This window comes from Bos javanicus, chromosome 12 (genome assembly GCF_032452875.1).
Source record: "Bos javanicus breed banteng chromosome 12, ARS-OSU_banteng_1.0, whole genome shotgun sequence".
NCBI lineage: Eukaryota > Metazoa > Chordata > Mammalia > Artiodactyla > Bovidae > Bos > Bos javanicus.
Genome location: NC_083879.1, coordinates 12,276,621 through 12,301,404, shown reverse-complemented (window position 1 = coordinate 12,301,404; position 24,784 = coordinate 12,276,621). Strand labels below are relative to the sequence as shown.

Genomic DNA, 24,784 nt, shown 5'->3' with positions numbered 1-24,784 from the left:
AATGCAGAATCAATCTAAATGCAGAATTCTCCTTGAGGCAAGATGAAGAATTTAGGGATAATAGTCCTAGGTAAAGAGAAAGGAAGAGATCTGATGAGTTACAGCTCCCTTTAGTTTCCCCAATCAGTAGTACTTAAACTTCTGTATGCAAGTGACTTATTTCCTTTGAGGAGATTGAGGCAGCCATAAAATTATCTAGTGTTTAGCACCTGGGTAGCTAGATGAGCCTACCTGAAATTCTACTTAGCTGATAGTTTGAGAATCACTGTGTGTATGTGTTAGCCACTCAGAGGTGTCCAACTCTTTGCAACCCCACGGACTGTAGCCCACCAGGCTCCTCTGTCCATGGGATTCTCCAGGCAAGAATAATGGAGTGGGTAGCCATCCCCTTCTTCATGGTATCTTCCCGACCCAGGGATTGAACCCAGGTCTCCTGCACTGCAGGCAGATTCTTTACCATCTGAGACACCATAGAAAGAAAAAAGGTGAAAAACAGAGAATGAGAAAAGTAGGAGAGAGATAGCAAGGACAAAGAAACAGAAGGAAAAAATGGGAAATGAAAAGAGGAACAGAGTACACAGTATGGGATTGAGGAGGATACTAAAATGTACATGTGGATTTTATTAGACCATACTAATTCAAAAAGCATGCCAGTCTATTTATTCCTTACCTAAAAAGTGTATAGTATCCACTGCAAAAAAGCTGAGATTGGTGCTGTCTTAAAATAGCCCATATTTCCTTTCATAGAGAGCTGGTTAATTAAGTGAAGACATAACACGCTAGATTAAACCATATGAGATTTCCCATATGGGATCATTTTTTTCTAGCTTTATTGATGTCTAATTGACAAGTAAAATTGTATAAATACTTAAAGTACTTAATGTGATGATTATTTGATAGACATATATATTGTGGAACGATCACAATTAAGTTAATTAATATATCCATTACCTCACAGCTACCATGTGTGTACCTGTGTGTGTGGTGAGAATATCTTGCTATTCTCTTAGCAAATTTCAAATACATGATACAATTTTAGTAGCCACAGTCACAATGCTGTACATTAAATGCCCAGAAGATATTCCTCTTAGAGTTGAAAGCGTGTACTTCTCCCCGTTTTCCCCACCTCCCAGCCTTACTCTCTACCATTTTGACCTAATGACAGTGCAGTTTCACTGAGCTCAATCTGATATAAAGGAATACTTTGCCATCATCAGAAAGAACAAAGTATCTGTAGACAAACATTAGAGAAATGATCTCCATATTATATCCCCAAACAAACAAGATGCAGAACGTGTACAGAATGTTCTCATCAGTATTTGCAAAATACTACATATTTAAGTGTGGTGTGTGTGTATATACATATATATATATATACACACACACACACGTGTGTGTGTGTGTTAGTTGCTCAGTCCTGTCTGACTCTTTGTGACCCTGTGGACTGTGGCCTGCCAGGCTCCTCTGTCCATAGGATTCTCCAGACAAGAATACTGGAATGGGTTGCCATTCCCTTCTCCAAGGGATCTTTCCAACTCAGGGATCAAACCCAAGTCTCCTGCATTGCAGGTGGATTCTTTACCATCTGAGACACCAGGGAAGCCCATCTATGTATACATATATATATTCTTTTATGTACATAGAAATTGTCTAGAAACACACAACAAAGAAACTGTCAACAATTGCCTTTGAAACAGAGACTATGAAGTCTAGTGTGGGAAGGAGATGACTTTTCACTGGATACCGTTCCCTCACCAAATATTCTCTCACACTGTCTGAATGTCTTACTATATGCACACCTTATTTTTTCAATTAAGAAAAGTCTGGACACTTTCCAAATGCCACAATTAAGGTTCTTCACTAACACTCAAATTATTTAAAACATTAACCAACATTTACCACAAAAAAAAAAAAAAAACACTTAAAATAAGGTAATGACTTAAATTAGTGGTTATTTTTCACTCCAAAGCTAAACACCAATCGGCTTTATGAGCCTAAGGATCTTAAAGGAAACTAAAAGAAGTAGTGTGTTTTAATGGTAATACCCATATATATGAAGCATTACATGAACACACGTAATGTATACACGTAATCATTCAAGAAATAATGTTCAACTCATCTTTTCAACTCACTCTGCTGTAGGCCCTCTCTGTATGTGCACAAGTGCTTTCCAAAGAGACAGCATATATTAACATACACAAACATACGTAAGCATGTGGATATAGGCACGCAAATTATGTGTTCGTGTGCCACATATACCATTCCAGACTGCTATACACCATAATTGAAGACGCTATTAGTAACCACAGCGTGTCAGACCTAGTGATCCCTTGGTTTATCTTCAGGATGTATGAGCTCCTACTGTCTAAAAAATGACCAAGCTGTGGGCTAGTCCCAGGGCCTCCTCCTCCAGGCTCTCCCATCTCACAAACCTGTGCAAGGGATCAATGGCGTATCCGTCCTGTGCTAAAGATCTTTTCCCTCAACTTTTATCTGGATCATAACTGAAGACTGGAAACCAACAGTTGAATTTAGCAGTGCTCCTTCCCCCCACTGCTCTGCCTTCATCCCTGAGAATCAGAGATGTAACTGCTGAAATTTGTGGCAGATATGAACAGTCTGGACTGGGGGATGGGGCGGGTAAGGAGGCCAAGGATCAGCAGTTTCAGCCAATTTAGGCCCTGATCGCTTGTGTCCATGTATGATAATGATGATGAACCTGTATGCACTTGCATTAAGCGAGTACAAAAAACACAACTTCTGAAATTCAGTACATAGGAACATTTCATTTAATGATCATTAATTATTCCTAATTATGCCAAAACATCAGTGTTAAATATTTTTGTTAAAAAGTTAAATGGGAAACCAACAATAAATATGCTTCTTGAATTGACTCTCAGTCTTGATATATATGCTTTTCCCCAAACCACAGAAAATATCAAATTTAAACAGTATAACTGTAGCTATCAACATCAGTTCAAGTATCTTTCAAATTTTAGTGGTACTCCCAACAAATTTGTTTTTTATTTCACTCAGTTCAAATTAGAGATCTCTCTAAATTTTCTTCCAAACAGTATAAATTTACTGGTCAATTTTGACGTAAGCATACATGGAATTTTAGCCATTTCAGGTGAATATGTAAAAACACCACTTTACCTGTCATTTTGCTGATTATCAACACCGTTTTGTGAACTTTTTAAATTAAGATTTCAAATGTTAAAGGCACTCTCTGTTAGGAAGGACCCTATTTTATTTAGCCTTAATCTTCTAAAAATACATTAAATGCCATACCCTTAATTTATCACAAAGTTTATTAAATTAGAAATGTCACTATTAAAAGCAGTTACAAGACCTGCACTTAAAAATGAAGCAGTCTTTGACTCTTCACTCAGTGAAGCTTGTTAACAGTTGTGTGTGTGCTTACACATATTTATTTTAGAAAGTAAGGAGCCAGGCAAGTGCAAACATGAATCCACAGGCATATAATAAAAGTTCTATTTTCATATGTGGCTCCATTAACCTTAGAAAACAAGTTCTCGTAAAAATAGGTATAGAATGAATTAACTTCTGCACATTTATTTTTAAAGACCACACAAATCTAACGATTTTATTGGTTCCCTTTTCTAATTCCTCGTTAAAGTCGCCCAGTGATAACAGACTCTCAACGTCATAATTTCTAAAATATGACCCAAATTTAGAATATATAAGTAATGTTTAAGTTGCCAGCACTTGAAATATATATATTATATAAAATCAAATTAAAACGCTCAACTTGAGCCCTCACAGGTCAGTAACACTTGTTACAGAAAGAATAACACAGCTTGCATATCTCCATATACGACAAAACAGTTACTTTTCAGTATTAAAAATAACCATGCGTGCGTTGATAAGATCTGAATACAGCACTTAGTGGAAACCTGGGACTCGAGGTTTGTGGTTTGTGCTGCGCAGAGTGCGAGCATCATTTACCAAAGCACAGCAAAGGGGCAGGCAGGGGTCACCTCCCCATCCTACCCCTCTGGGAGGGTCAGGGAGCGACAGGCTGCTGCCCTCGGGAAGAGAAGGTGGCGAAGGTCACAGCAGCTCTGGCTGGCCTGCCTGCACTTCTCTCCCTGTGCAAAGTGTCAGCAACCACTGCTCGGCAGGTAGGACCAAAAATAATAAAACACTCCTTTTTGGATCCCTGAGTGGTAACTCTAAACAGCGTTTCGGCATTTTCCCACGCTGCTTGGTTCCCCGTCTCCACCCTGGCTCCCCGGGAGCCCACCCTGAAGGCCCCAGCGTCGGGACCGGGAACAGCTCCAGTGGGTCCCGCCCCCGGCCCAGGCTCTGCCCTCACCTCTGAGCCCCACGCTCCCAAGATCCGTCGGCGCGCTCCCCGCCCCCGGGTTCAGGCCCCGCCCCGAGCTCAGGCCCCGCCCCCGGGCTTAGGCCCCGCTCTCACCTCTGCTCCCCGCCCCCGAGCCCAGGCCCGGTTCTCGGACCCCGCCCCAACTCTCACCTCTGCTCCCCACCCTCCCAGGCCCAGGCCCCGCTCCCGGGCTCAGGCCCCGCCCTCACCTCTGCTCCCCACGCTCCCCGGCTCAGGCCCCGCCCCCAGACCCAGGCCCCACCCTCACATCGGCTCCCCACGCTCCCGGGCCCAGGCCCCGCCCCCCGGCCCAGGCCCCGCCCTCACCTCCTCACGCTCGGGAGATCCGCCGGCGCGCTCCCCGCGCCCGGGCGCCCTCGGTCCCCTTCCCCAGCTGCCTCCTCCCGTCTTCCCCGTTGCTCTCGGCCCGCCTTACCTTGGTGCGGATCTGCCCCGAGGTGGACACTTTGCGGATCAGCTTCTGGGGTCCCTCCTGCTCCGCTTCGCTGTCTGACGAGTCGTCTCCGGGCCCCGCCGGGACAGTGGCGGGGGTGACCGCAGCGCCTGCCGCTCCTCCCGCCGCGCCCGGGTGGTGGTGTTGGCTGCCGGCCCCGGCCATCCTGTCCGACTCCTGCGGGAACACAGCCCCGCCCGGCGGGGGCGGCGGTCAGGGGCGCTCTGCTCGAACGGGGCCCGGAGCCCCGCGCCGCCGCCGCCATCTTCACCCCCCCCAGCCGCCCGCGCCGGGGAGGGGTCGCCCGGGAGCCCCCTGGACCCCGCGCCCGGTCGAGAGCCTCCGGGACCCCGCGCCCGGCTCCGGCAAGAGCAGCGGCCGCGGCGGGGCGCCGGGGGCGCGGACCCAGGCCCGCCTGGGACCCCAGGGCGCCCGGCCCGGAATACCACCGGCGCGGGTAGCGGTGATGGGAGCGACGGACGGGTCGGAACTACGTCCCATGTCCCACGTCCCCGAGGGTCTGGGGTCCCCAGGGTGGGCCGCGGAGGGCGAGCGAGGCGCGAAATCTCCGCACCCCCATTCCCGCAGGCCCGGCCGGCGGCGATGCTTCCTCCCTCCCTCGGTTCCCGGGCAACCGTGGCAAGAACGGCCCCAGGAGCAGAAAGGGAACCTGGCTTCCTGCCGGCTCCCCTGGGTGCTCCCGCCACCCTCCCGAACCCAGGATCTCTGCAGAGACACTCGGGCCTCGCCGCACGGTCCCCGCAAGTACAAGTCCCCTGCGGCCCCGCGATGGACGGGCGCTGCCCCTTGGTGGGTCTCCGGATCCCCCAGCCCCTCTGTGATGAAGCGTACCTCTCCCGCCTCCGCCCGGAGGTCCGGGTCCCGTCGGCTCTCCTGACCGTGGCCTTTAGTTTCTGGCCCACCCCCACCCCCATCCGGCGCACACGGAAGAGAAGAGCATTTTCCGGGAGGCTCCACTCGGTTCGGAGAACTTTTTCGTTCGGAAAGAGCGATCCCTTGGGCTAACAGGAAACTGGCAAGGGCGTGGAGAGCGCGCAGAAACCAGCGAGTTACACGCAGCCCGAGACGACGGCGGGCAAGAGAAAGCTCTGAGCTCAAGCGCGAACCGGGGGGGCTGCCTAGAAGAAAACAATGCGCCGGAGCCGTGCGAACGCCGGAGCCCGAGCACGAAAACACTGGAAGGTCCTGGGAGAGAGCCACTCCCTAACCCGGACCAGAGCGGGAGGAAATGGGATCAACAGGCGGCAGCCACCGCTCTCAGCTCGTCCCCTGCGAGCTGGCGGAGCGGACGCTTGGGAAACGGCAGCCTTGCATTGCCATGTGCACGCCTGCTGTGGGAGGGCTTCGGGGAGAAGAGACTCAAGTGACAGGTTTCTCTTGTCATCCACAGAGAATTCCAGGCTGCTGTTAAGCTGTGTGTTTAAGTAGGGCAAAAAGTCCCTGCCACACCATGGAGTCTCTTCACAGTTCAGGAAAGCATCCAGTCTCTTTAGCGTGTTCGCGCCCTTCAAACTCATTCGAATTTTTTTCAGTTGACATGACCTTTAAGGGTCCTCCAGACTAAGGGAGGGGGTGTTTTGCTTTGGGTGGTGTGTTTTTTTTTGTTTGTTTGTTTGTTTTTTTAGTTTAAATCTTACTGTCAATAATTTGATGCTGTGGAAGAACTAACAGTTCCAAGAGGTTTTCAGAAACAATCTACAATCCCCGTACCACTGTCTAGCCACTAGGTAGATTAAATTGATTGAAATGTGAAATGTGACGGTTAGTTCAAATGTGCAAAGACAGGAGTTTGCGGCCAGGTATTACTAACTGATAAAGGCTACTTCTTTGGGCTCTGTTGTCTTCTTTAGAAAGGGAAAGTAATTGGGCAGAATAAACTTTAAGAACACTTAAGCCTCCATAAAAATGCAAGTCTGTATCTACAGAGAACATACCTCTGAGAAGGGAATTCTTTTAATAGGAAAAAAAAAAAAATCAAAAGAATGGCCTTTATTCTAACCCAACTGTTTGGTCACTGACAAATCCAGTGATCTCACAAATCCAAAGAGCACCTAAGTCAGTGGCCTTTTGAAAGAATAAACCTAGTTCAGACCTTCTCTTTTAATGTAAAGAACCCAAGGCCCAAAGTCACAAGCAGGACCAAAGTCAAAATCATGTGTCTGATTCTAATGTTCTATTCACATTACCACATCACACAACAAAAGTTGGTTTGTCCGTTATCATGTTTCTATTCACATTTAGGTTTAAAGTTTTATATAAGCAATGTTTTCCAAAATCCAGGCAGAGAGTGAAACAGAAGGGCAAGGTCCATTGTTTTATGTCCATGCCTATTCTGTGATCTTAAGAGGACTGAATACACTTCTCACTCTCATTCAAACATTGATCACTTACAAATATTAAATAAAAAAGTATATATATATATATATATATAGCTTCACGTGCAAAAGCTGGGCTATTAATACCTCAAAGTAAAGGTATTCATTACTTCATGAAAAATTAACCTCACAGTTACCCCTGCTCTTCAAAGACTCTTGTAAAAAGTTCTAAAATTTGGTTGTGACTCTGAAGGTACAGCCAGTCTTCACCCGCCAATGTTAACTAAATGATCCCTGGTCTGCATTTTCCCTAGCACATACTTAGAGTGAACTGCTGTGTAAGCAAGTGAAGGAATGTCGCATCATTTCCCACAAAAGGTAGCTCATGAAAGATGCTCTTTTCTCCAGTCATCTCTTCTGAGGAACTATAATCCCTAATTTCAAGTAGCTGACCCACTGGCATCTTCTCAGGTCTTATCTGTAAATTAGAAATTGCCAGAAGGGATATTCAATCTGTACACTGTATACCTGCAATGCACTTCACTTCCCCTAAAAATATAATAGCAATGTCGAGAGCTCAATATGCACAACCATTTTAATGTAGCTCAAAATAGCAACTAAAACAAATTTCAAATATGTGGCATATTACATTATTTCTTTATAAGATTTCCTTGAACTGTTCTCCAAACTGTTCACCAAAAATTGTTGGTGTTTTCAGATATTCAAATAATTTCTTAGATGCATCTTACATATTTATCTTATTATTATTACTTTGAAATCTTTGTTTTGAACATAATGTATCACAAACAAACTATTATAAGCTCGGACATAAGCCACATAGACACTGCATTCAGAAAGAAGTGGAAATAGAAGCCACCACTAAATTACTTTTAGGTGTCTACTTAAAAGGGCTTTCCACCCCATTAAAAAAAAAAAAACTATTATACTAAAGATAAGTTACAGCCAATTCTCATTCTGATACCAACCTTATAAATATTACCTATAGAGATATTTTGAATTATATTCTTATTAATCATACTTATAACAAGAGATTTAATATCCATTTGTAGCTTTTATTGATTAAATCCCATATGCTCTATGGTTTTACATTAAATATTATGTCATAAACATGAAGTCTACATTAGATTCTGAAGAACCTAAGTACATAGGCACTTTAAAAACATGTTCTAAGACTCATGTTCCTAGTCAACTGAAGCCATGCAAAGAACACTGCAGGTTGAACAGGTACAGACTTGCTTTCATGCCAACTTTAAAACAGCTTCCATAATACACTACCTATTCCTATGGTTTTTCCAGTGGTCATGTATGGATGTGAGAGTTGGACTATAAAGAAAGCTGAGAGCTGAAGAATTGATGCTTTTGAACTGTGGTGTTGGAAAAGACTCTTGAGAGTCCCTTGGACTTCAAGGAAATCCAACCAGTCCATCCTAAAGGAGATCAGTCCTGAATATTCATTGGAAGGACTGATGATGAAGCTGAAACTCCAATACTTTGGCCACCTGATGCGAAGAGCTGACTCATTGGAAAAGACCCTGATGCTGGGAAAGATTGAGGGCAGGAGGAAAAGGGAACACAGGATGAGATGATTGGATGGCATCACCGACTCGATGGACGTGGGTTTGGATGGACTCTGGGAGTTGGTGATGGACAGGGAGGCTTGGCGTGCTGCGGTTCATGGGGTCACAAAGAGTCAGACACGACTGGGCGACTGAACTGAACTGATTCCATGTTTAGAATGTAACACTGAAAGCTTCATTAAAATTCCCTTGTTATCTCAACAAAGAGGATTTTGAAATGACAGTAATCATGATATCAACTCCATGTACGGATGCCCATCCCTGCACCTAAGGCACACAACTTCGGTCATCTAGACTTCATACATAAATATAAACTCTCATTTATGTGTTGGCCATTTTTCCTTTGAAACTCTTCTCTCCCTAATTTTTCAGTGGTCTGAATAGCTTCATCAGAGCCAACTAGGTAACAATCATTCGGAAATAAAAATAAATTTTAATAAGTAAAGGGTACTCTAGCATCCCAGTACTGTTCAAGCATTACTCTGTAAATACCCTCATACTCTGCTAAGTTCTGGCAAGAATTCTATTTACTTTCTCACAGGCTATTATCTACAAGGACTACTTGGCTAAATATCTTCCTGAACCCACCTATTCCCACCACCGAAATATTTTTTAATTAATTGGAAATTTAGGTAATGCCTCTGTTTCCATGATTTGATTACATTCTAAAGCTAGCATTAAAGGAAATACACAGACACCTGAATGCTAACATTTATCTTCTTGCAGGCCCAGTGCCCTCGATGGGGTAATGATAAGGTTAACAGTTTATTTAAGTACCCTCCCTTAATTAAATAACTTCATTTCATCTCCAAGTACAAAGACCATCCTGATGGCCAGCAGCTGCCTCGCTGCTCCAAGCACGAGTACATTTCAAGCTAGACGGGCTATTCTCTTTACTATTACTCAGCATCTATTCCCGACATTATGTTAACTCTTCTGTCTGAATGGTTCCATGTGGAATCATATCACGTTTTGGGACATGGCAAAAAAGACCAGAGAAACTATATCCTTACACATATGCCGTTATTTACAGTAAGAAACAATGCAGCATGATCTGTGTGCTGGGAATATTGCCTGTTTGTTCCTGAATATTCCTTTTTCATAAATGTAACTGAGTATACTTTTATGGTAAAGAAGTATTAAAGTAGCCTGTATTGGAATTCAGGAAAAAAAGAGATTTTAAATGACAGCAAAATGGAATCCAGGTCAAAGCAGATCTTTTAACCCAAGGTCTTTGAAGGTCAACAGAATGGGCTATGGGAACTCTGATTCCCTTGAAATTTTATTAAATTTTTATATGTATGTTGCATGGCTACATCTTGGGGAGGAAGACAGTACATAGCTTTGATTAGATTCGTAAGGGATCACTGATCTGAAAAAAGTTTTTGTAGGGAAATCTGTCCTTCAACATAGATTAAGCTGACATTTCCCCAGTTAGCGCCCCACGTCTGAAATAACTGACATTTACATGCATTATTTCCCCTGTCATTTTTCTTGTCCACACTTTTCAGTAATTTGGATAACTTATCTTTTTTAAGAAGTTAAATGAGAGTCCCCTTTATTAGTTCTTAGACTTCATGTCAGACATGGACAGCCACAGGGTTTCAAATAAAATCACTTTGTCCACAGGATCACTTTATGCCACATACACGAGATCTCTGATGATTTTCTTCTTTGAACTCTTTTCTTTTTACTCTAAAATAGTAAAATGTATGAAACAAGACATTTTGTCTACCTAAGAATAAAGGCTCTGTGATGATTTAAGGATTTGTGCCTGTGCAGTCAACTGCTACATTCAACAGTCCTGGAACATAGTAGGTGCTGGATAAAAGACCTGTTGAGTAAATAAAAAGGCCTGCAGCGTTTAAAGAAAATAAACCTCATTTTTTAAAGGAGAGTTCTGCAGACTGGACAAAGTGTCACAATTCACTCACATATTTCTGTTTGGGCTCTAGTTTTAAAGGCTAATAAATAAACATTTTCATTTTTGTCACTTAAAGTAAAGCAAAAATAAAAGTTTTCCTGCCAAAGTAGCTGTGGCATTAGCATCCTACAGTAAAATAGATACAACCAGGCATTTTTCATTGTGATTGGTGTTGACTCCAGGTCTGCAAGTTCATAAAGGACTTCCCAGGTAGGAAAGTTTAAAAGTAAAGAAGTTACAAAAACAGGTCACTAAATTTAGTTCTCAGGGATCTTTGACTTAAACTCCAAAACCGAACTGTATTTTGAATTTCAAGGATATTTTAATCCTCAGTAATACACACAATACACACAACAGAAGAAATATGAGCAGACGGGCAAGCTAATAACATGTTCAACTTTATGAAAGCAAAGACAGCTGCAGATACAGACTGATCAGGGTTGAAGGACACTGCCGAAAGGTCGGGAAACAGAAGGCAGAGAAACTTGAGCAAAGGAGCCGGTAGGGTACACATTGGAAAAGAAAAAAAACCAAACCCGGCACCTGACCTAGAAGCTCTCAACAGGCAGGGGGCCAGCCTGAGCAGATAATGCGGGAGTCCCTGGGAACACGGTAAACAGAACACCGGTGAGGCTTTTCAAAGAGGCTCAAGAATATCAACCAGGACGAAGTACCAAATATCGAGGCAGGCGCAGAGAGCTAAAATTCGATGCCAGGGGAAAAGGCAGCCCACACAGGATTACAGAGCTCTGAGTGAGACGGGAATTTAGGGGGAGAAACACTGGAGGGCGGTGAGGTGGTTCTGACTGTCTGAGTTGCAAGAAATAAGTTGAAAGAGTTTGAGAGAACGGATGCGAATACCTCTTCTCCCCCCGGGCTCCTACTCGTTACCGTCGCACATACCAGGCACATGTACTGGCTACTCGGGTCCCTAAAATCACCCAACCTCCGCGTTTTATGGGCGGCGAAAAACCTAGGCGAAATCAAGGTCAGCTTCCCGCTTCACCCCTGGAAAGCCCCCCTGACCCTCTAGAAAAGCCCGGGGCTTTAGCGGCGAGCCAGAGTCGGAGGCGTGGTTCCGGGCTTCAAGCCGCGATGCGCCCGGCCAGCGCGGGTCCCCGGGAACCTGCGCGCCCAGGTGATGGGCCAGGGCGCGGTCTCGGGCGGGGGGAACGCGGATCTCCTCCGAGCCCTGCCGGTAGACCCACGGTCTGGATTTCTCCTTTCCTCCTCCCTACCCACTCTCTTCGCTCTAAAATCAAGTCCAAAAAAAAAAAAAGTTGAGAAGTGGATGAAGCACGGAAACCAAACGGTGCTCTGAGGGCCGTGGTCCGCGCGGGTCGCCGGCGGCCCCCCTCGGGGAAAGCCTCGGCGGGCCGGACAAAGGGGCTCCGGGCTGCGCGCGAGGAGGAGCCGGGGCGGCGGAGGAAGCGCGGCCCCGGCTGGGAAGCAGCTGGGGACCTCATCCCGGGCCATTTCCTGAACGGAACCCGGCCCGGGCGGGAGGGGGGGGACGCGACAGAGAAGAAGCGGGAGGGGGCGGGCGCGGGCGCGGTACCCACCGGTTCCTCCCAGGTCGGGCTGCGGGCGCCCGGCGAGGGGCGCACGTGCCGCGGCTCCATCGCGCCGGCCCGCGCCCGCCGGCCGCCCGCGGAGTGCGGACCCGGGCCCCCCGCCGCCGCCGGGGCCGCTGGATGCGCCTCCCTCGCCGCGGTGCTCGCGGCCGCCGCCGCCCGGCTCCCAGCCACCGGCCCTCCCGCCGTCTCCGGCTTCCGCCGCGCTGAGCTCTCCCGCCCCCGCGCCGGGCCCTCCGTCCACCTCCCCCTCCTCCTCCTCCGCGGTCCAGCGCCGCGCGATCCGCTCCCCGCCGCCGCCGCCTCCCGCGCCTTCCTCCGCCCCCGGCTCCCTCCCCTTTTCCTCCCCGCTCCCCGCCCCGCCTCCTCCCCACCGCCCCCTCCTCCCGGCGGGCGGCCCGGGGCGCACGTGACCCCCCGGGCCGGCCTTATAAGGCGCGGAACCGAAAGCGGCCGCCGGTTGGTGAGGGGCGCCGGGCGGCCGCGGGGACGCGAGCGGCCTCCCCCCCGGGACCGGGCGCCGAGCTGCCGCCGCGCGCGCGCGCGGGGAGAGCAGGGAGCGGTGGGGAAAGCCCGGCGCGGCCGGCCGATGCGCTGGCGACGGGAGCAGCAGCGACCGCGCGTCCCCGGAGCCGCCTCCAGCCCCCCTGTCCCCGCGTCTCCCTCTCCCGCTGCCCGCAGCCCGCGCCCGCCTCCCTCCCCACGCCGGCGGCCTGCGCGCGGGCACCTCCCCTCCTCCGGGCGCTGGGGCTTGAACTGAATCGCGCTGGACGGTAACCGACTTCGACAGAGCGAGGGAGATCATTGCATTCCAGAGCCGCTCTTGAACCAGCTGCGCCAGGGATGGTTTATGCTTTGTGACATTAAAAAGCCTTGCAGATGGGTTAGCATCTGTGAGAGGGGTTCAGCTTCAGGGAGTACTTTTTTTGTTTGTTTTTTTAATGCCTTTTTAGTGATTAATGGTTTCATGGAAACAAACCCGGCTCCGGAGTGGGTCTGCCTTCCAGTTAGAGCGCTGCCTTCAAATTATGGAAAGGGACTGGCTCTCAGTGAGCGCTCAATAAATGACATGTCGCCTGGTCCCAACCTTTGAATACAACGTTTCAAACAGCGTTTCTGATCCTCTTATGGGCATCGGAGACGGTTTCAGTCTATTTCCAACCCGAGAATGGCTCTGTTGTTGTTCAGTCCCTGAGTCGTGTCTGACTCTTTGCGACCCCCATGGACTGCAGGACGTCAGGTTCCTCTGTCCTCCACCATCATCTCTTGGAGTTTGCTCAGATTCACGTCCATTGAGTCCGAGTTGCTAACTAACCATCTCATCCTCCGCGCTCCCTTCTCTTTTTGCCTTCAGCCTTTCCCACCATCAGGGTCTTTTCCAATGAGTCGGGATGGCTTTTCAGGTATTCCCTCTCCTGGACTTTTAGTCTCCTTCTATCAGCATCTTCCCAGGCCCTTCATCATGTAAAACATATACGCACATTTTAAAAACAAACTGAAATTTTCAAAACACTTCCTTGATCCAGTCTGGATCCTCCAGTCCCCACCTCCTCACTGTCAAGCTCTTTGGGAGATAAATGCCTTTTTTTTTTTATGATTCTTAACGACCCTTTCTTCATCTACCACTCATTCTTTCCTGCAACCGATCTCCGTGCCCACTCTTCTTCCAAGGCGACCCTGACAAAGGTCACCTGTGCTTTCAAACTTCCCTGAACCATTGGGTCGTTTCCCTGCCCCCCACCACCATTCGCTTCTTATTTAATGTATCTGCAATATTTGTCACTGGAGGCCAGACTTGATACTTCAGTTTCCTGTCCTCTAAACGTCTTACTTGAACTTGGCCCCTTTTCACCTTTGACATGTTGGAATGCTAAAATAGTCTGTTTTTTTGGTCTGTTTGTAATGTTATCTGGTCTATCCAGACCCATCCATGACTTCAACCATGTGCTAGCAACTCATAACCTGTCCAGCCTATCCCAGATCTCCAGTCTGTAAAGCCAATTTCTTATCAGAAATGTCTACCCAGACGTCCCACTGGCCCTCAGCTCAGCTTGACTAAAACGGAAGTTAACTTTCCTGCCAGTTGCCCCTTCTCCCTGGTCTCATTCCTAGTAAACGTCTCCATAGTCTACCTTGTCGACCAAAGGAGAAATCTGAAATTGTCCCAGGCTCCCCTTCTCTTCCCCCATCGCCCCCTTGGGAGACCAGACATTCCTGTCCACCACCTTCCATCCATTTCACTGCTGTTGCTGAGTTTGGGGTCCTTTCTTTCGAGCCCTTGAAACATTGCATTGCTTTCCTCATTAGTCTCACTGCTGCTAAGCTGCTCACACCTCTACCCCTGCCATCTCTCACCTTGTGGCTAAAATAAGCTGTCTAAAATACAAAACTGAGCAAGTCATTTCCTGGAGGAACACTTCAAATGCCTCTCCGTTGTGTGCAGGATGAAGTTCCAATATCTTAGCCAACATCTGTTTCTCCAGTCTCATCAAACTTTCTGAGTTCCATGAATGCAGTTCCCTATCAGGCCACTTATTTTTCTGTTGTTGTTATATCGTCTTCTTGGATTGATTCCTTTTTATATATACATAAAATTGTATTTATTTGTTTTTAGCTCTGCCGGGTCTTCGTTGCTGCTTAGGCTTTTATCTCCGTCGAAGTGCACAGGCTTCTCATTGCAGTGGCCTCTCTTGTTGCGGAGCATCAGCTCTAGGACCCATGTGTTTCAGTATTGCGGCTCCTGGGCTCTAGAGCACAGGTTCAATAGTTGTGGCACACGGGTCTCATTGCTCCCTGGCATGTGGGATCTTCTTGGATCAGGAATCGAACCCATGTCTACTGCATCAGCAGGAAGATTCTTTATCACTGAGCCACCAGGGAAGCTCCAGGTCACTTATTTTTATGCTGTGCCTTCTCATGGAACACCCTTCCTCTTACTCAGCCTGTGCAAATACCAATCAACCACAGAATCACCTTTCTTATGAAATTATTTTTGACTCTGTTGGCCCCTCTCTCTAGACAAAATGCATGCCCCCCCATAATGCTGTAGAATATTTTATTAAACTCATTTTTACACATACTCTCTCTGATGACAAGTAATATGACTGACTCCCTCTTCCTAGTTCTGATGTATCAGAAGTGTTCAGTAAATGCCAGATGAGTGAATTATATGATCCAATTTGAGTTACTATATTTTTATATCTATAGAGAATGTTCCCCATGTATTATCTCCCAATTCTGCAAATAATATGTTATTATCATCTTTTATAGAGAAAGAAACTGACATTAGAAAAGAATAAAGCAATTTGCCCAGGGTTCTACAGTATAAATGTCAAAGTCAGGACTCTAATCCCGTTTGCCTAGTTAAGTTCGCTAGGTGCTTATCTGTCCATTGTTTTTCCACCTTAAATTCTATGTCGTATGATACAATTATTTTTCTTTTTGTTAGTGATTACCTAGTATATGTCTTTTCATCTCTTCATTTTCAACCATCCTGAGTCATTATTTAAGTGTGTTTTTGTAAATAACACTTGACTTTTAAAAATTTTTAATTGGAGGATAATTGCTTTACAATATTGTGTTGATTTCTGCCATAGATCAACACGAATCAGTCACAGATATACCTGTCCCCTCCCTCTTGAACCTCCCTCCCACCTCCCTCCCCATCCCACCCCTCTAGGTTGTCACAGAGCACCTGATTTGAGCTCAGTGAGTCATACAGCTCATTTCCATTGGCCGTCTATTTTACATACGATCTTTTATGTTTCCACGCTGCTCTGTCAGCTCGTTCCCCCCTCCTTCCCCACTGTGTCCGCAGGTCTGTTCTCTGTGTCTGCATCTCCACTGCTGCCCTGCAAATGTGCATGGCAACAGCTGAATTCTGAGAGTCTGCGTTTTAGTGACATGCCTGCATGCATGCACAGTCGTGTCTGACTCTTTGTGACTCAGTGGACTGTCGCCCACCAGGTTCCTCCATCCCTGGAATTTTCCAGGCAAGAACACTGGAGTGGGTGGCCATTTCCTCCTCCAGGGGGTCTTCCCCACCCAGGGATTGAACCTGCATCTCTTTCATGTCCAGCGTTGGCAATAGCCTATGGTAATGAGTTTTCATTGTATTATGTATGTTAATTAGGGTAAAAGGTTGCTGTAAGAAAGAGCTCCTTCCTCCCTGCCACCCACCAAACACAACGTCTACATCTTCCCCATGAAAGAGTATTGGGATGAGTGGTCCCAGCTGCTGTGTGGCTCCTTTGCCACATATGACTATTCCACCCTCTAAGGTGTCGCTCTTATTTACACAGAAGAAGGAAATAAGGTAGTTCCAGCTCAAGGAAGAATGAAGAGTGAAACACAAGTGCAAAGACCTAGACCCAGAAAGACCTAGACAGACTTATCTGTCATCACCCACCAGATAAAACTTAGTTCCGAGGTTACACCCAGCAGGAAAGGAGCAGGACGATGAGACCGCTAGCTGGGTAGCCATGCCCCAACCACAATTCTATAACCATGAAAGAGAACAGGTTTTTGGTGAACACTAGCACACTTTGTCACACTGTGATCCTTATGCTTGAATTTATTACCACCCTCTCACTTCCTACTTATTTAACTTCCTTTTTCTTTGGTTTTTCCCCCTCCTATCTCATCTCCTTTTCATTTAATTTTCTTTAACATACTCTTTTTTTCCCAAACACTTCTAATGATTCGGAATTTATACCTATTCTATTTCAATTCTTTGGGGCTTCCCAGGTGGCCCAGTGGTGAAGGCTCTGCCTGCCAATGCAGGAGATCCAAGAGATGCAGGTTCGATCCCTGGGTCAGGAAGCTCCCCTGGAGTAGGAAATGGCAACCTGATCCAGTATTCTTGCCTGGAAGTCCACAGATGGAGGAGCTTCGAAGGCTACAGTCCATAGGGTTGCAAAGAGACAGACACCACTGAGCAACTGAGCACATGCTCATTTCAGTTCTTTAGTGGTCACCCTTAAAATTAACATATAGGCATAACATCAAAGATTAGTCAGTATCTTCATCCCCTTCCTTTAAAGATAATTCTAAACAGGCAAAAATAAACACTTCAACTCTCAAGTGCCTCTCTTATAAACTATGTATTGCTAGCACATATTTTTTAATTCCCCCCTGATGTTTATGCAGTGGTTTTCTCAGAGCGCGTTTGGAGTATTTTCTTTTGGAAAACTACACAAGGAAGAAATAAAGGAAAGAAGTATGAGGTTTGGCTCTTTGTCATTTGAGGTATATTAACATTGAGAGGACCGTGCGTGGGATTTGCTATTAAAGAGCACTGTGCCTGAATTCCTGTTCTTCTACTGATTAACCTTGAGACCTTGAGCAAGTTGTTTCCTCACTGTAAAATGAGCATTTGCTGTTGTTTAGTCACTAAGTCCTGTCCGACTCTTTCGAGACCCCATGGACTATAGCCCCCTAGGATCCTTTTGCCCATGAAATTCTCTAGGCAAGAATACTGGAGTGGGTTGCCGTGTCCTTCTGCAGGGGATCTTGTGATCCCAAGGACTGAACCCAGGTCACCTGTATTGGCAGGTGGATTCTTTAGCACTGAGCCACCAGGAAGCATCCATTGTAAAATGAGCACAACCAAACCAGTTTCTCAGTTTTCCTGAGGGCTAAATGAAATACTGTACTAAAAATGTCTGATATAATATAGGTGTTCCTTATGAAATAAAAAAGCTCCAGCTGAAAAGGAAAGGAAGTGGCAGGAATATGACTTTTATGTCACATAAATCAGATGGGGAACATTGCCCCTCACTCCCTCCTGAGGGAAGTGATAGACTCTGAAATTAGCAGCTCCTGGAAAAATAGATTTTACAAAAGTTTACACAGAACAGATATTTTTAAAGCTCCCTTTTAAGTAAATGACACTTTGGTTTTAATCATTGGAACAACCATCTGGGGTAATTCTCATTCTTTTCCTTTTACAGATTGAGGAGATTACATTTTAGGGACTAAGCAGTTTGCTTGAGGTCCCAGAACTTGTAAGAAACAGAGGCAGCATGTTGAGTTTTTAGCATGTAGGAGCCTCATCAAGGAGCTAGAAGAATTGGGAATAGAGGTACATGAGACTTCCCTGGCAATCCAGGGGGTGCGGTTTCGATCCCTAGATGGGGAGATAAGATGCCATATGCCTCAAAAAAACAAAACATCAAACCAAAGCAATATCGTAACAAATTCGTTAAAGACCTTAAAAACAGTCCACATCAAAAAAAATCTTAAAAAAAAAAAAAAAGGAATAGAGGTACAAAGGCAGGAACAGCAAGCAGAGTGGACTACATCCTCTTCAAGAATTTTGTTGGGGGGCAGAGGCTGGCACTGGTTTGTCACCTAGGGAAGCAGTCCTGTTTCTAGGCAGGTGGGAAGGTGCCTGCAGAGAGAAAAATGACCAAATGCCAGAGAGGGACTGACTCCTAGAAGAAGGGCTGATGCCCAGGTGCAGGAACAAGCCTTATAGAATTCTATTTCTTCGGAGACGAGAACAGAGGAGTGAGGGAAGAGACATGTACCATAAACATTAACTGTTGTTAGGACCTAAGACCTGTGTTTTCTTTCCCGTTGCCCCAGGAGATGACAACTGCCCTCAGTACAAAGGTCTAGGACGGACCCGGTCCAGTCTGTCCCTCCCTTTCACCAGTCTCCAACCCATGACACCCCTTCATAGGCACTTCCCTTGGCTGGCTTTCCCTCCCCTCTGCTTTCTACACCACCAACCTTCCACCCACCGAGGGATCCAGCCAGCCTTCCTTAGGTGCCCTTTCCTCTCATCCCTTCTCCAGATTTTTTAACCCCAGGTAAGGGCCTGAGGGACCACAAGTAGGTGATGGAAAGGGACCTTAGGGGCTCTGCCTGATCCCGCTGGTGGATTCCAGCGGTCCCTGAGCCCAGAACAAAGCGGGCGTCATTCTGTCTGTCCAGTCCTGCTGCTCCCCTTTATGCAGCCCGGGCCCTGTGGATCTCCTGTGAGGACAGCAGCAGGTGGGGATCCCAAGGGTGGAGGCTGAAAAGATGGGAGAAGGGTGGAAACTGGGGCGCTGAAAGAGTGGGGCTATTTGCACTTCATCCTGGGCGGGGGGAGGGCATGGCAGCAAGTCACGTGGGGCCCTAACTGGGACATGAAAATCATTTCATGATACCTCTGCTTTTTGTCTCACCAGGAAAATACCTCACAACTTGATGTTTTCATTTCTTTACCAATAAGAATTCATTGAATACCGACTTGGTGCAAATCATTAACGTTGGCTTGTCCAGAAAGGTTGTTAAACGTTCCCATTAGCTAAGTGTCTTGGGTCACAAGGTATGGAATTTTTAGAACTTGACAAGTGGTAACGGTGAAGTTAAACTAGTAATTCATTAAATGATCATTTATTATCGTAATATTTTGGAATGTGTTAAAGGAAAATATTTTTAAAACTTATTATTTACCAAACCGAAGTTATTTGGTTTATTCATTCAATAAATATGTACTGAGCACTTACTTTATCTGAGGCAGGGAGACGTCTAGGCCTTTCCCAGGGAGCTACCTGAGCACGTGGAAGGGATGTCTAAAGCAGTCTTGGAGAGTTGAGGGAGGCTTCCTGGAGGAAGGGACATCTATAGTGAGACCTGGGAAAGGATAGTTAGGGACGTTGGGCTGTACCCGCTGCTATATTTAAAATGGATAACCAACAAAGTCCTACTGAATGACACATGGAACTCTGCTCAATGCTTTGTGCCAGCCTGGATGGGAAGTGGTCTGGGGGGCAATGGATGCCTGTGTGTGTACGGCTGAGTCCCCTCGCTGTTCACCTGAAACTACCACAACACTGTTAATCAGCTACACCCCAACACAAAATGGTTTTGGTGTTAAAAAAATAAAAATAAATAAGGTGAGACCTGGGACTTCCTTGATGGTCCAGGAGCTAGAATGTCGCATTCCCAATGCAAGGGGCCTGGGGTTCCATCCTTGGTCAGGGAACTAGATCCCATATGCGACTGCTAAGACCCGGTGCAGCGAAATAAGTAAATAAATATTTTTTTAAAGTAAAATAAAGTGAGACCTAAATCTCACTTTGAAGTGAAGTCGCTCAGTCGTGTCCGACTCTTTTCGACCCCATGGACTGTAGCCTACCAGGCTCCTCCCTCCATGGGATTCTCCAGGCAAGAGTACTGGAGTGTGTTGCCATTTCCTTCTCCAGGGGATCTTCCCGACCCAGGGATGGAACCCAGGTCTCCCGCATTCCAGGCGGACTCTTTAACCTCTGAGCCACCTATATACATCAGATCAGATCAGATCAGTCGCTCAGTCATGTCCCACTCTTTGCGACCCCGTGAATCACAGCACGCCAGGCCTCCCTGTCCATCACCAACTCCTGGAGTTCACTGAGACTCACGTCCATCGAGTCGGTGATACCATTCAGCCATCTCATCCTCTGTCATCCCCTTCTCCTCCTGCCTCCAATCCCCCCAGCATCAGAGTCTTTTCCAATGAGTCAACCCTTCGCATAAGGTGGCCAAAGTACTGGAGTTTCAGCTTTAGCATCATTCCTTGCAAGGTAATCCCAGGGCTGATCTCCTTCAGAAAGGACTGGTTGGATCTCCTTGCAGTATGTATATATACTGGACCTAGTTGGGTACAGAGGGGTGGATGGAAGGAAAGCAGGCCTAAGGAAAGAACTGATTCTCTAGAAGAGCTAAGAGTCAAACGAGAGCTCTGCTGGTTCTTTCACATTCTGAGAAGAATTGTCATATGATCGTTAACCATAGTATGAAAAGGTGAATTAGAGCTGAGGCTGAAGAAATGAACAGATAATGGATCATGAAGGGCTTAATACAGCAGCAAAGACACTCTGTGTTCACATCTTTAGCATAACAATAATAGCGAGCAGTGAGCACATCCTTTGATTGATTAATTAATCCTTAGAACTCCTAGAAGGCAAGTTAGGTTTGATTATAATGACTCATTATCTTCCATCTTTAATACCCTGATATTATGTCTTCAAAAGTAGAGAGCACGGATACCATTTTCAAAGATCTACTTCTCTTTTCTAATAGTTTTTTGTTTGTTTTTGTTTTTTAAGGAGGTGACTGAGCGACTGATCTGATCTGAAGAGAGTATTGGAATCAGAAGACTGACGATTGAAGTAGGGAGGGAGGTATTTTAAACAAGCTTAGAAATCCTCTGACTAACCAGTCTGGCATCTAAAGATCTAGAAATTAACAGTTTCCTCCAGGGTGGAGTGCCAGCACAAGATGGAACAGGCTTTACCCTTTGGGGTGGGGGATGAGGTTGGAAACATTTTAAACACAAGTTCTTATAACGTAGTTTTTGAAGCACTGCTTTGAATACAGAAATAAAAGTGAGCAAACAACTGCAGGTTCACCGGGCCTATTATTAGAATATGATATCCTTGCTTCGCAGTCTTAAAAACACCCTATCTATGGCGAGACATCAGATGAGTGGACCGACAGAGCGAACTTTCCTAAGGAGAAATTTCCTGTTGGAATCAGTCAGTAGCCAGGCCACAGAATTAGTCACTTTGTTTAATTTGTTTCAGCATATCATTAACAAGATTAAAGGCTTTTCCAAAAGCTAGAATTAGGGTCATTAGACGTGAACACCTTGATGCCTTAAAATGAGGTTGTGATTTATGAACTGAATAGGCTAATCATTTCTTCTCAGTATGAAAGATAATGTAAGTTAGCATTCTTGGTGAATTGAGAGAGGAACAGACTGTGACAGAAACCTAGGACCCTGCCCCCTCATGGCCAGGCCTCCCCAAGGGTTCCTAGTAAAGTGCAAAAAAGGACAGTGTGCCTCTAATTACTGTGAGGCTTTGTCGTCCCAAGCCATGACACAGTCCCTTGTTGAGCCGAGGTAGGCCTTCAGTCGAGAACCAAAGCAGGTCTCTCTTGCCCTTTCTTCCTTGAAAAACAAACTGGGGGCTTCCCTGGTGATCCAGTGGTTAAGAATCCACCTGCTAAGTTTGATCTCTGGTCTGGGAAAATCCCACATGCCACGGGGCAACTAAGCCCGTGCACGTCAACCAGAAAGGCCACCCCACGTGAAAGCCGCACACGGCAGCTAGAGAGCAGCCCGCACACAGCCACGAAGACCCGGAGCAGCCAAAACTTAGCTACGTAAAGGGGAAACCAAGAAAAATACACCAGCTTCTCCTTGCCTTCTTTTCTCACTACTCTAATGGTGAGCAAAGAGCAGTCAAAAAAGAACAAAAGTCAGTGATTCCACTTCTCTACTTCCCAGTGTTAGTCACTCGGTTGTGTCCAACTTTTTGGGCCATACGTATCCCGCCGCGGAGTGGATTGCCATGCTCTCCTCCAGGGGATCTTCCCGACCCAGGGATCGAACCCATGGCTCTCGGGTCTCCTGCATTGGCAAGCAGGTTCTTTACCACTGCACCACCTAGGGAGCCCCCACCTCCACCCTGATACCTAGTAGATACTCAGCAAATTGTTGGATGAATATATTATCTCATTGTCTTAAAGCTGACATTTGTATAATACATGCTAGGAGCCAGAAACTTTTATAAAGATTTTACACATATGCTTTCATTTCAACCCCATAGCACTGCTGGAGCCAGGTACCAGATTTCTGCACTTTACATAAGGGAAGAAGGCAGGGCTGAGACACACTTGAGAGGGAGGAGCTGGGCTTTCACCTAAAGTCTATGCTCTTCGATACTGAACGACACTGCTTATCTTAGCTTGCCCAACTGAGGCCTTCCCAGGTCAGAGGAGGACCCTCCAGCCTGTCAACCCTAACATCCCTGAGAAAGAGGGAAACTTACGGGAGACCACGAGGAGCTGGGCACTGTGTCAAGAGGGAACATCTCCCTGGGCTTAGACCTGGTGGCTCATTGGTCATAGTTGCAGGCTCCAACCGCCCGTGCTCTCAAGTCACATCCTGAGTGTGTGTGAGTGTGTGTCTACCCCCACCAGCCCCACCTCAGTGCAGAGAGGGCAATGAGAACCAGGGCTAACATTGGCTTGATTCTGGCCAGCCACAACAATGGCCAGTCAGGGGAGGAGAGCCGTGCAGCAGTGAAGAGCCCTGCCTGTACCTCTTAGAGGTTGCTGTTACCCATGAGTTATTTCTCCAGGACCCCAGACCCCTGAGACGGGGACTCAGCGGCTCATACTTCCTAGGTGATTATGCTACGTCTCTCTATCCATGGTTCTCAGAGGGTACCTTTCACCTTTCTCAGGCCCGAAACCCCTCTTCAGCACGGATTCTAGCTTTCTCTCTGTGATTGTCCCTCTGCCTCAATAAATAATGTTGAGTCCAGTCACCAGTCCTGACAACAGAAAAATCAAATTTGGCAAAGCCATTGGACCCAGGTCCACACTCTTTCAACCTTTCACAGGGTCACCCTGACCACTAAGATCTCAAGGCCACCACCTCTCTGGATCCTTTTGTTCTTCAGCTAAGTCTAGTCTAAAGCTAAGACTGCTTCCTGCGTGACAGCTGTCTGTGAAATGGTAACATCCCCTGCTTCCCTGGTGGTTCAGACAGTAAAGAACCCGCCTGCCAATGCAGGAGACACAGATTTGATCCCTCGGTTGGAAATATCCCCTGGAGAAAGGAGTGGCTACCCACTTCAGTATTCTTGTGTGGGAACTCCCACGGGAGTTCTGGGAACTTCCCAGAAGAGCCTGGGGGGCTACAGTCCACAAAGAGTTGAACACGACTAAGCTACCAACACTTTCACTTTCTGCTGTTCTTCCAGACCACCTAAGATGTCCCACTGTTTCTGTACCAGTCAGACTCCTCTTAGCCCAGGCTATCAAATACAGTGTTTTCTTTTTTTGTTTGTTTGTTTAAATAAGGTCGGTGTTAAGACTTTTGACCATTTAATTTAGTCTTGCCACTGTCCAGGAAAGAAATTGCTTTTATTATGTGGCAAGTCTGTCTACTCCTTCGTATTTGATCACTGATGGATTTCACCACTCTGGCACCCTGAGATCCTTAGCCACAATCTAGGTTAACCTAAGATTCACTGGGACAGACCTCCCTGAGTCCTGCTCTCAAACCACAAAGATCTCCAAAACAGGCTTTGTTGCTCACTTCTCCGACTATCTCCTCATCTGATTACAGAGGACAGAGATCTGTAACTAGAACGGGCCTGTGAGCTTGCAGTAGCAAGTTCAGAGAGGCTGCTGATAAGCCGACGGCATTTTTAGAGTTGAACACTACCCTGGCTTCTTCCTTGATCCTGGATTGGCAAACAGCAAGAAGCAGTTAGAAAAAGGAGCAAGACCTGGGGCAACCAACCTAGAAGTACATGCAATTCACAATTAAAAAGTGAAAATTTTCACATATCAAGACACTGGTAGAGTTTCCCTGGTGTTTCAGGGATTAAGAATTCGCCTTCTAATGCAGGGCACACAGATTTGATTCCTGGTCGGAGAACTAAGATCCCGCATGCAGCAGGGCAATTAAGGCCATTCAGTTCAGTTCAGTCGCTCAGTCGTGTCCAACTCTTTGCGACCCCATGAATCGCAGCACGCCAGGCCTCCCTGTCCATCA

General features: G+C 46.6%; 1 protein-coding gene across 3 annotated transcripts in view; it reads right to left on the bottom strand.

Annotated features, from left to right (window-relative positions):
* The window catches only part of DGKH (diacylglycerol kinase eta), a 213,332-nt gene extending 201,012 nt beyond the window's left edge, over positions 1–12,320 (bottom strand). The window contains exons 1-2 of one of the 3 annotated variants that reach the window (XM_061434484.1): positions 12,226–12,320; positions 4,788–4,982 (exon numbers count right to left, since the gene is read on the bottom strand). In XM_061434484.1, the coding sequence (XP_061290468.1) occupies positions 4,788–4,982; positions 12,226–12,285 (255 nt within the window). In that variant the 5' untranslated portion in view covers positions 12,286–12,320. Of the gene's footprint in view, positions 1–4,787; positions 4,983–5,657; positions 12,164–12,225 lie in introns of those variants that run through there. The other 2 variants (XM_061434486.1, XM_061434485.1) reach the window with 2 other exon arrangements.
* Positions 12,321–24,784: the final 12,464 nt, after the last annotated feature.